We start from the raw sequence: 12,274 nt of genomic DNA on the forward strand, positions 1-12,274 counted from the left end.
TTTGGTGGTATCTCACGCTGCCTGAAGGGCAGGTGTGGTAAGGCAGGTGGAGCTGGGGATTGAACCGCGGTATCCTGTGCTTGACTGCATTTGCATGAGCAGATGCTTAAACAACTGAGCTAACCGGCAGGCCCCCTCTTCTTTTTATTTAATTTTTTCTGTTGTTTTCTTTTGAGTCTGGTGTAGCTGTGCCGCTCGGTTGCCCAGGCTGGGTTGAACGTGTGGTTCGACCTCTTGAGTAGCTTGAACCACGGGCCTGCACAGCTGTGGCCAGCTTGGTTTTTATTCTGAATCTTGGTGGATCTAGTGGAGGGGGTTTGCGTTCTTGATTTTGTCTGAGCTGCATAGTATGGAGAGAAAGAGAGCATTGCTTTTCCATTTATTCTCTTTGCTTGGAGTGTTTCCTGATACAATGTCCTTGTTTCTGAGGTGAGCTGGGCGGTTGTTTTCCCCGTGGGTTTTGATGGTGAGGCTCTTTTTCCCATGCGTTTAAACCACTCAGTTCCTTACCAGATAAGGTTTAAACAGTGAAGAAGCAATGTTGGGCAAATGTGAAGATGGGGAAAAGTGACTTTGCCTTTCAGTAACTGTTCATCGGGTTCCTGAGAGGTTTTCTCGAAGTTGAAGCTGAGAATATATAGCCTTTCTCGTTTTGTCCTAGGCTTATTTTCTTGATAGCGAAAGCAGCATGGAAGTCCACGGCACGTTCACCTCTCCTAGCAGGACGTACATCCAGCTGAGAACAAGGGACGAGAACGTGAAGGTAATGCCTGCCGCTCATGTGATCCATGCGGTGGGGCTGGCCCGTGGCCCTCGGTGTGTACGTACTAATTAAGGTGTGCTGCTCTTTTAGGTTGGATCGCCTTTTGAGTTGGTGGTTACTGGCAACAAGCACCTGAAGGAGTTTAGCTATATGGTAATCTCTTCTAGAATTCAAGTTTACAGTCCACTACAGAATCATTTGAAATGATGTCTAACTTGTGTCTGTGTTAAACTTACTTTTGAAACCTTAGTGTATCCTTTTTATATTGCAATAAAATCTTTTTTTACTTACTTTTGCATTTACAATTAAAAACAGGTAATTATATTGCGCTTTATGTTTCAAATTTACATTTCTGGGCCAGCCAGATAACTCAGCAGATTAAAGTGCCTGCTTAGGCAGACGCAGGGACCGGGTTTGATTCCCGTTGTGCCATTCCATGCTGGCCCCGTCCCTGGCGCGTACTGAGACGTTGACTGAGACTGGGCATGGTGGCACATGCCTGTAATCCCAGCACTTGGGAGGCTGAAAACAGGATCACTGTGAGTCCAAACTGGGTAGTGAGACCCTGTAGACCCTGTACTAAATAAAAGGAAAAAATTCTATTAAATAAGCAACATATGGGAAATTAGAAAATAGGAGGAGAAAATAAAAATTGCTGCGGTGGCCTTGTAATTTTGTCCATCCAGCTGTCTTAATGAAGTCTTGTATTCCTCCTGGATCAAATGCAGATCCCCTCCCAACACAAAGGAGTACTAAATACTTGAGGTGATGTAGGGGTTAAATCTAAAACCTCCCTCCAAAGTCTCCTGCTACAAGAGCTGGGATGGTTGGAGGTGGTCCCCACGGGGTCTGCCCTGGCCGAGTTTGTTCCTGTCCTTAGTTCTTCCTTTTCTCGCAGCTTCCTGCTGCCGTGGTTTAGCAGCTTGGTTTACTCTGGCCGTGCACTGCACCATGTCTGTGTTAGAGCCAGCCCACCGTAGCCTGGATCCTCTAGGACCATGGGCCAACATAGCTGTTATTTAAGTCTTTCTGAGACAGGGTCTTGCTATGCAGCTCAGGCTGGCCTCAATCTCACTCCATAGCCCAGGCTGACCTCAAACTTCTGGTGAGCCTCCTGCCTCAGTCTCCTGAGTGCTGGGATTGTGGGCATGCACCACCATACCCAAGACTCTTCTCTTTCAAGTTGTTTTGGGTATTTTGTCCAGGGAAAGTGACCACTACAGTGATGGACATGCCAAGACCTTGATAAGATCATTACATGTTGTGTACGTGTATTGAAATAATCACATTTGGCCCATAATATACACAAATACTATGTGTCCATTAAAAACCTAAAAATGCAAGAAGGAATTTAAAATTGAGAATTAAAAACAATAGTGATTTGTGACAGTGACGCTCCTGTTACTCCAGTCGGTACCACTCTGACCATTTTCTACTTTCTAGTTTACGCCCTGTCAAGTTGGTTTTCTTGCTTTCAAAAAGGCTTTGAAGCCTCTTGAAGTCAAGGACTTGGGTGTATGCTTGGAAGTATGATAAATGAGGTGGAAAGGGCCATAATAAGAATTAAGACCATTATGTCCACGTGCAGCTGCCCACGATGAGTGTGATCATTGGGTACTGCAAATGCGTGCCAAGAAAAGTGTATGAGAAACGCAGCTTTGGTGGAGAGCTGTTAGCCTTCGCAACACACTCACCTAGAATTTTTTTTTTTTTTTCAGGTGGTATCCAGGGGACAGTTGGTGGCTGTAGGCAAACAAAATTCCACAACCTTCTCTTTAATACCAGAAAATTCTTGGGCTCCAAAGGCCTGTATAATTGTGTATTATGTTGAAAATGATGGAGAAATTATAAATGATGTTCTAAAAATTCCTGTTCAGCTTGTTTTTAAAAATGAGGTAAGATTTAAAGTAATAATATGTATTTATTTATTTTATGTGGTACCAGGGATTGAACTCAGGACCCTGTATTTGCCAGGCAAGCGCTTATTCTACTGAGCTATCTCCCCAGCCCTAAAGTATTAATATTTAAAAGAAAACTTAATAGTGAATTCTGAGAAATGTATTTTGTTACAAAAAATCATTAAATCAAATTGAAAATTTATTGTATTTCCTCCTAGAACTATGGACAAAAGATAAAACTCATATTTAGTTACTACAAATTTATCTTCACATGCGGAATTATTAGAACTGGTGGGTTGCAGTTAGAAGATGTGGTTCTTGGCATTAAGATTGAACTCAAATCCACGAACCCTTCAGGACTTGTCATAGAGAGGCTGGGACGCGTGTGGTGTTTACAGTGGTGCCAGAGTGAACGCTTGGGAGGGTGGGAGCCGCCTGCCGCCAGGAGAAGCAGGGCTGGGCCTGGGCCGCGCCTCGCCTCTGTTCATCTGGTGGAAGCTGACTGGGACAAGGCTCAGTGGGCTCGGTACCTTGCGTGTGAGGAGGCATGTGGAGCCGGTGTCCAAAGGCTGGGGGCTTTTCATAGTTCTAGTAAGCAGCTGTGAAGGAGCCCTCCTTAGCCCTAGCCCAGAATAAATGTTACTGACGTTCTGATCTGTGTCAGACTGAGCCATTGAATTCATTAAAATTTGTGCCCTTTCAGGTCCTTTTAGGTAAAATAATCATTGTTTTAAAATAACTGATTTATATAGTTCTTCTAGTATCGATTTTTAAACCCTAGAATACTAGTTTGTTAAAATGATCAGCTGTCTACACTTTCTTTGAGAATTTTTAACCCTATTTTTTTTACAGTGCTGGAGCTGACCCAGGGCCTTGTACAGCTCGGCAGATGCTCTGTCACTGCTCTGGCCCCAGCCCTTCCTAACCCTGATTTTTTTCAAAATACTATAATATAAACTTCTATTTTTTTGTTTTATAAGGTTTTTTTGTATTTAGTACAGAGTCTACATGCTCTCACTCTGTAGATCCGACTCATAGCGATCCTCTTGTTTTCAGCCTTCCAAAGGCTGGGATTATAAGCGTGCGCCGCCATGTCCAGTCTCAGTCGCCATCTCAGTGTGCCCCGGGGATCAAAACCTGGCTGCTGTGCTCTGCCTAAGCAGGCGCTTTAGTCCACTGAGCTATCTGGCCAGGCCGAGAAAGTTTTTCAAAAAAGAGAATATACTTTGTTAGTTTCACAGCATAATTTTTGGCTTGCAGTGATTATAAAATCACCTGGTGAAGGTGAATTGTAGAAAAGGAGTCGCGGAGGCTTCAGTGAGGAGATGAATCTGAACTGTGACCAGGCTGCCGAGAGGAGCAGCATGTCAGATCAGGAACGTGGGCACAGAGGGCGTTATTAGTCTTCTTAAGAAGTTCCTTAGATATATGGGACGGCAGTTGCTTTGGTTGTTTGTAAAGCTGTATCTTTATTTTTTGTATCCTAATTACCACGTTTACAAAGAAACTGCAGACATGGGAATAGAGTGTGTTGCAGCAAGAGAGAATCAGTGAACCTGCTGCTGTCCAGCACTGAGTCTAGAATAAATGAATGAGACTTGGAGGGGGCTGTAGGGTCAGGAGTTATCCACACAGAGGTGGGAGCTGAGGCCACAGGGTGCAATGACAAGGAGAGACCTGCGCGGCCTGAGGCTGCGTCTCCCCTGTGCGCTCCCCACCGTGGTGAAGGGCACAGGTGAAGAAAGCAGACACACAAGGGCTTGGGAGGTGCGAGAGAAAACTTAGCTGGAACCAGGCGAGCCGGAGAGGAAGGCTTTATGGGAGCCTGCAATAGAAGAGACTGAAGTCTTTTGAAACAGAAGGCAAGAGAGCTTCGAGGCCAGGCTGAGGGCGTGTACAAGCTCTGCAGGGGTGACAAGAGGGCAGGTCCCCATGCAGGCCTTCTGTGCCCGCCAGCTGTTCAGGCGTCCACTTCCTGCTGAGGCTGGGAAATGCCTGATTCTTTCCTAGGCGATGGCACATCCGCCGCGTGGCTCCTGGTCCACTCCTGCATTGTAGAAGTGGCAGGCAGGAGGGTGGGAGACTGACATCTGAACGGAGCAGAGGAGGCCTCTGCAGTTGGAGGTTTCCTAAGGCAAATCCTCAGCGCAGGGAGGTGGGGCTGGGAAGGAAGAAGCTGCGGGAAGCATGCAGTGGGCAGTGTGCCATACCCCAGGTGGGCAGCACAGTCTCAGGAGGGGGTGATGCTAAGATGAGACTGGAGGAAGGGAGAGGCCCCTGGGGAAGAGCCCAAGGGAAGGGGGGGTTGAGCCCCGGTACTGTTTGTGCCACACTTGGAGGAGTGTGGTGTCAGAGGAGCCATAGAGACCCAGAGCTCGGGCCCATTCTCCCCATAGGAGCTCAGCCCGACCGCCCCACAGCCAGGGCCTGTTGGGAGCCCTCTAGACTCTGCCATGTTCGCTCCTCAGCCCACATCAACATGGAGGCAACTGCACCTTCTTTATTGGGCACGTGGGACCCAGCAGTCTCCTGTCCTGTGCTGACTGGGCTGGGGTAGCAGGGCGAGAGGGAAGAACACAGCCAAGGTGAGGGATAGTGTAGACTTATGTGGCCCACCCGAAGCAGCTCAGGACTGCAGATGCTGAGGCGTGGTTATTTTATTCCTTTCCTGCCTCCGGCCTGGGCACATGTACATACTTGATGAGATTTTGAGCTGTTGATCTGCTATTGGTAGGATATATAAATGATGCTTTCAAAACATGAAATCAACTAACTGTGCTCTCTCCCTTTGGTAGATAAAGCTGTTTTGGAGTAAACCTAAGGCTGAACCATCGGAGAAAGTCTCCCTTAGGATCGCTGTGACGCAGCCTGACTCCTTAGTTGGCATCGTGGCCATTGACAAAAGTGTGAATCTGCTGAATGCCTCAAATGACATTACAATGGAAAATGTGAGTTTAGTTTCTAATCACAGGAGGAGATGGAAATGTGGCTGCAGTCACTTCAGCGTATAAGGGAAATGCAGTACAATGGCTTGTGTGCGTTGATGAGGCAATGATCAGTAAAGCTTCCAGATGAAAAATCTGTGTGCAGCTGTTATGTTGGAAAGAAACTGCGGTTGGGTTGAGTCTTGTCTTATGAAGAAAAACCACCTTAGGTTAGACAGCAGGGCTGGTCTGTGCAGGACATTTTATGCCATTGAGCTCACAGTGTAAGAGTCAGTGTAAAATTGCTAACAGGGTAGTTTATAGATGTTCTGATACAAAGAAGGTAAACGTTTAAGAAGATGGACGCATTGATTAACTTGACTTAATTATTTTTTAAAAATCAAGTTTATTGGTACATTATAGGGAATTTGTACCTGTACACTGTACATGATATATCTTTTTTTGGCTCTGGGAGTTGAACTCATGACCTTGCGCTTGCCAGCCTGGTGCAGTGCCACTGAGATACATCCCCGGCCCTGCGTAATATATCTTGATTCCTCTTTTTTTCTCATCCAACTCCCTTCCCTTTAATTTCTCTTATCCTCCTTATTTACAAAACTTTGTTTTATTCTTTTCACATTTTGTCTTATTCCTTCCTTTCCCCTCCCCCTCCCTAGTTCCCTTCTCCTTTTGAATATTTTCTTCCTATTTCACAATGTCTATTATACATTTTGTGTGTGTGTGTGTGTGTGTGTGGTACTGTGGATTGACCTTGGGACTGTGTGCTTTCCAGCAGGCGCTTAAGCCATTGAGCTATAACCCCAGCCCTCTATTACACATTTTCGTCCTTGTTTACACTTTGTTTTTCACACCAGAGAGACAGTGGGGTATTTACATGTGTGACTGATCTATCTCACTTAGGGGTATGCTCTCAAGTGCATCCATTTAGCAGTAAATGTCTCAAGTTTATCCTTCTTTATGGCTGAGTAGTATTAGTCCATTGTAGAAAAAAAAAAACCCAGTTGATGGGCATTTGGTCTATTTCCAATATTTAGCTGTTAAAAACCGTGCCGCTATAAGCATAGGTGTGCATAAATCACTGTGGTTTGATGCTTTTAATTCTTTCTACAAGATACCTAGAAGGGAAATAGCTGGGTCAAATGGGACCTCTAGTTCTGTTTTTTTTTTTTTTTTGGGCGGAATTGGGGATTGAACTCATGCCCTTGCGCTTGCCAGAGAAGCGCTTATTCTATGGAGCCATCTCCCCAGCCCCTAGTCCTGGTTTTTTGAGGAATCTCCACACTTGTCTCTAGAGGTTGCACCAATCTGCACTCCTACCAACAGTGGAAAAGGATTTCTTTTCTCATAGCCTCTCCAGAATTTGTTATTGGTTATTTATACAAGTGTTGGGTTTCATTTTGGCATATTTGTGCATGCTTATAATGTACTTTGATCGTTTCCTCTTACTACACCCTTGTCTCTGATAGTCTATGGATCTTTTTTCTTATTTGTATTTGTATTTGTATTTATTTATTTATTTATTTATTTATTTATTTATTTATTTTGCGGAACTGGGGATTGAACTCAGGCCCAAGCGCTTATTCTACTGAGCCATCTCCCTGGCCCTATTTATATTTTTAAAGAGAATAAAAAATAGTAAAAAACACATTAGAAATTTTACAGAATTTCACTAAACAAAACAATAGGAGTTCAACAATGGTTGTTAGATTGCAAATTTTGTCTTCAGGTTAGTTGTTTAAATTACCAGATATAAGCCACATAATTGGTGAAAAAAAAAAGTTAAAAGAAATTAAAAATGAGAAGAAAACAATTTAATAAGTGTTAAATGCTCCTTTCAATAGACAAGAAAAAATCAGCAGTACAATTATCTAGGATATCCTGTATGTCTTTTCCCTTTCCTTCTTTCTTTTGTCCTTTACAATGGATGGATCTATCTCTCTGTCTCTGTCTGTCTGTCTGTCTGTCTGTCTGTCTGTCTGTCTGTCTGTCTGTCGCTCTCTCTATATCTATCTTTTGGTCTTTTTGAGACAGGGTCCAGCTATGCAATTTAGGCTGGCCTTGAGCTCACTTTGTAGCCTGGGCTGATCCCAAACTCCCAACGTTCTGTCTGCCTCAGCCTTCTGAGAGCTGGGATCACAGGTGTGCACCACCACGCCCAGCTTAGATCATTTTTAATGTTGGCCTCTACATGTTGATCTTCTTTGGCAGAAGTCAAGATCATCCTTCTTAGGAACTCTGGATTCCTGAGCAGAGCAAAACTAAGTTTAAATAAGATAAATAGTTTTGATGAATTAAATCACAAACAAAACATTTTTACATTATTATTCTTGATTTGTATAGTTTTTCCATTTGAAAAGTATCAGGGCTGTGTCTAATAAAGTCATTCATCATAAATGTCATGGAAGGCAGACATTGATGTGAATCCCCTCACTCTGTGCCTTTTGTTCTTTATAGGTGGTCCATGATTTGGAACTTTATAACACAGGATATTATTTAGGCATGTTCATGAATTCTTTCACTGTCTTTCAGGTATGTTTAGTTGGCTGTAGAATTTGTAAAGATATTAACCCATTTTAGTGTTGGAAACACTATCAGAATTAATGGTCATTATGAAATGTTAATCTTTTGTTCTTGTGTCACTGGGGTGCACTGTTACATGAGTATAATTTAATGAAAAGTTTCCTTTGGTTTTAAAAACAAATAGAAACATTTACGGTAAAAAGATTAATGGAGGTATCATTACACACAGAATTTATTTCCTTTACCTTTGACTTTGCAGGAGGGCTTACACGTGGGTGTGTGTCGGGGGCTCTGGGGGAGAGAGCGCGAGGGAGGCCAGCATGTAGAGCTCTTTGAGACTTCTGTTTTCAAAGAAAATTGCCATTGATTTTTTTTTAGGAGTGCGGCATCTGGGTATTCACAGACGCAAACCTCGTGAAGGATTATATTGATGGAGTTTGTAAGTAGGACTGGCCGTGTGCTCGTACAGTGTTTGTCTTCCACTTTGTCTAGCCACGTTCATGCAGTGGAGCCTCCCTGGCTGGGTTCCGTGCTGTGGGGATGGGACACGCAAGGCCCGTTGGGCTCCTGTGTGACCTTTGACATGAGTACATGTCGTTCGCTTGTCATTTTTTGAGTCAGGGATATTGGAAGATCCTGTTATTCCAATTTATACTGTATGCTGTGCTTCTGTTTTAGAATTAAAGAGGAACAACTTTTTTTTTTGAGACAGGGTCTGACCATGTAGTTCAGGCTGGCCTTCAACTAACTCACTGGGTAGCTAGGCTGGCTTAGACCTCAACAGTGATCCTCCTGCCTCAGCCTGGGTTTACAGGCTTTTGATCCCTCACCTGGCAGCAACATGGTTTTTTTTTTTTTTTTTTTTTGGCTCCGAATGCCTTCAGGGCAGGTTTGGCTGGCTGGAGTTGTGGGGATCGAACCACAGCAACCTGAGCTTGACTGCTTTGTCGAAGCAGCCACTTAAAGAACTGAGCTAGGGCCAGGCCCCCAGCAACATGTTTTTGAAACATTTGGTTCTCTAGATTTTTAATAATTCACCTGGGAAATAACTCCGATGCCATAATAAGGTCTCTGTCTCTGTCTCTGCGTCTGTCTCTCCTTCTCCCTCCCCTTTCCCCCTCCCTGTTTCCCTCTTTTCTAGGAGGGTCATATCTGTCTGTAGCCTAGTTCCATGAATTGCCACATACTGTTGGCTACTCAGGAATAAGAAGAAGTATGCTTTTAGGGGAGAAGGCACCGTTTTCTACCAGTGTGCTCCTCCCCAGCCCTTTTTAAATTTTTTTTTTTAGGAAATAATTATTATTTTTTAAAAAATTTTATTATTTATTATAGCAGTGAGACAGTTTCAAACCAAATTGGTAGGATAGTTTCAATAATTTACACATTGCGTACATTCTTCCTAGTGGTTAATTGCTGTACAAGATGTGGACTTGATATCCTATTTATAAACATTATTAGAACAAATCCCTCTATTCATTAAGAGGTAACTACATATCTATCCTAACCATTTTGAATACACAGATACAAAATGGACATTCATCTGTATCCCCTTTTTTTGTTAAGTTCCATCATTTAAATATTACAGGTGTATGAACTCAGCAAAATATTCTAGAATTGTCCAGTAGTCCATAATAGTATTGGGTCTTCTGCTTGACTGGCAATGTCAGAAATTGTTGACCTGAGTCCCCTACAGCTCAACATAACAGCTTGGCTTTACTTCTTATACTTCGTTTTTATACTTTTCTGCTGGATGATTAAGACCAAGGTAAAGCAGGACCTGTGCAACAAGAGTTGTAGCTTTTGGGTCTGATAAGGTCAGTGAAATCCCCTCAGGATTTATCCTGAGATCCTGTACCTCAGGTTGTAGAACCTTTGTCATTGTCAGCCATGTGGTTGAGTCACGGCCATTGCTTGGCCAATGTGCTCTCTGTGAAAACCTGAGAGAATGTTTTCTCTCCATGTGACTCTCCTTAGGCACACTCTACATCATCGATCACTTTCCTCTTTGGCCCCATAATCTCCTTGATCAGAAAATTTGGGACACTACTGAGTTACATGATGTTACAGTACAAGTTCTCATATGTCTTGAGTCTTAATTGACCTTGGAAGGCTAGGGCCAAAATGTTGGCTTTCCTTGCAGCCCTCCTTTTTCTCTAATTTTGGTCTGCAAACTTAGGTTGTTAACCCTCCAGAAGACATGCTTATTGTTACTACCATAGAACCTAGGCTGTTAAACTTAACCTCACTATCTGTCTGAATATCAAACATCTTAGGCATAACATGGAACAGGTATTTTTCATCAAGTATTGATATGTTGAACTTTAAGTCCCTATAGAATATGATGAAAAAACATTTAAAAATTAGAATATATTTTAAAAAATAGGCATAAAGAATTATATACTTCTTATGTTTACACATAAGTCCAAAAATCTAACCATATACAACCTTGAAGCAGGACAGTCCCACAATATTCCTTCTCCTGTCTCCTGCCTTCATTCACCACCCCCTTCTTTTTGAACAATCATCTACCCGAGAGACAGCACAGCAGCAACTAGTATGTCATGACAATTAAATTTTTTATTTTGAGACAGGGTTTGGCTAAGTTGCGCAGGCTGGGTGCGGTTTTGTGATTTTTCTCCCCAGCCTTAGAAAATGTTTGACATAAGAAAATACATAAGTAAGAATGGTTGACATACAAGTTTGTCTTTTCAGGCAAAATCATACTAGTATATTACCTGGAAGGCATCCTCGAGATTTGTCACCATTTGTCTCCCCGTCCTGGCTTGCATGGAGCCTGTGGTGCGGCTCTGGGCTGTCCTTGTCACCACAGAGCCCCTTGAGCCCTGTCCTGAAGCTCAAGAGTTTCGGTCTTCCAGATCCATAGTGTCTTGGCCTCTGTGTATTTAAAGCACTTGGTGCAGCCAGCTTTCCTCGCGATTTCTCTGTCCTGCACACTCTGCCGGGCGTCGGTGTCCGCCCATCTTCAGTCGCAGCTTTTGTTCCTCTTGCTCTCTGTGCTTGCCAGGTCCTGCTGCTGCTCGCTGCGGCCCTCATTTTATCCTTTTGACATTGGGCCTGTTGATTTCTTGCTTAGCCATTCTTGTTTGGAGTGAAATGAAATCTCAGTGTTTTTTAATTTGCATTTCTTGAATGACCAGTGATGTTGAACAGTTTTTAAAATATAGTTATTTGCTGTTTGTGTACTTTTTCATCTGAAAGATATTCATTTCTGATGCTCATTTTGTCAGTGGGTCTTTGAAATTGAGGGGGTCTGATATTTTTGTACTTATATGTTCTAGCTGTTCTGTGAAGAATAGCTGGTAATTTTTCCCCCATTCTGTGGGTTGTCTCTTTGTTCTATTTGTGATTCTTTTGCCATGCAGAAGCTTTTTAATTTGATGTTATCTCAGTCGGTGATTCTTTGTAATATTTCCTGTGTGGTCTGGGGTTTGTTCATAAAGTCTTTGCTTACATTTATGTTTCCTAGAACTTTATTCTGTCTTCCAACAGATTGTTTCTATTTTTGCATTTATGTCTTTGATCTATTTCAGTTTTAGTTTGGTGAGAGATATCTCACAAAAATAGTGAGAGATATCTCAATCTTTTGCAAGTGGAAAGCCAGTTTCCCCAGCATTATTTATTAGTGAAGGTTTTTGGCCCCTCTGCCAAAAAAATATAAAGTAGGTGACTGTGCTTGGAATTGCTTTGGCGTCTTCCGTTCTATTCCAGTGATTGTTGTATCTGGCTTTTTGCCAGTACCGCACTGTTTCCATCATGGTAACTTTGTAGTATGACTTCAAGTCAGGGATTGCGATGTTCTCTGCTTTATCTTCGTTGCCTAGAGTTGTTTTGCTTTTTATGGATCTCTTTGGGTTCCATGTGAATTGTAGGATTGTTTTCTTTAGTTCTGTGAGATATGCTATTTGTATTTTGACTGAGATTCTATTAAATCTGTATTAACAGTTTTGGAAGTATGGCCACTTTCACTATATTGATTTTCCTATCCAGGAATAGGGTACAGCTTTCCATTTTAGGGTACATTCTTTGGTTTTGTTTCTCAGAGTGCCGTAGTGTCAGTGTGAAGCTTTTTACTGCCTTCTTTAGACTGACTCCTAAGTGTTTCACTTTTCTTAATACTGTTGGGAAAG

General features: G+C 42.7%; 1 protein-coding gene across 1 annotated transcript in view; it reads left to right on the forward strand.

Moving 5' to 3' along the window:
- The window catches only part of Cd109 (CD109 molecule), a 183,234-nt gene that overhangs the window by 116,079 nt on the left and 54,881 nt on the right, over window positions 1-12,274 (forward strand). The window contains exons 14-19 of the mRNA XM_023710578.1: window positions 662-763; window positions 854-916; window positions 2,482-2,658; window positions 5,457-5,609; window positions 8,061-8,135; window positions 8,505-8,565. Of these exons, the coding sequence (XP_023566346.1) occupies window positions 662-763; window positions 854-916; window positions 2,482-2,658; window positions 5,457-5,609; window positions 8,061-8,135; window positions 8,505-8,565 (631 nt within the window). The remainder of the gene's footprint in view (window positions 1-661; window positions 764-853; window positions 917-2,481; window positions 2,659-5,456; window positions 5,610-8,060; window positions 8,136-8,504; window positions 8,566-12,274) is intronic.

The sequence above is a fragment of the Octodon degus genome, unplaced genomic scaffold (genome assembly GCF_000260255.1).
Source record: "Octodon degus isolate 3935 unplaced genomic scaffold, OctDeg1.0 scaffold00001, whole genome shotgun sequence".
Lineage (NCBI taxonomy): Eukaryota > Metazoa > Chordata > Mammalia > Rodentia > Octodontidae > Octodon > Octodon degus.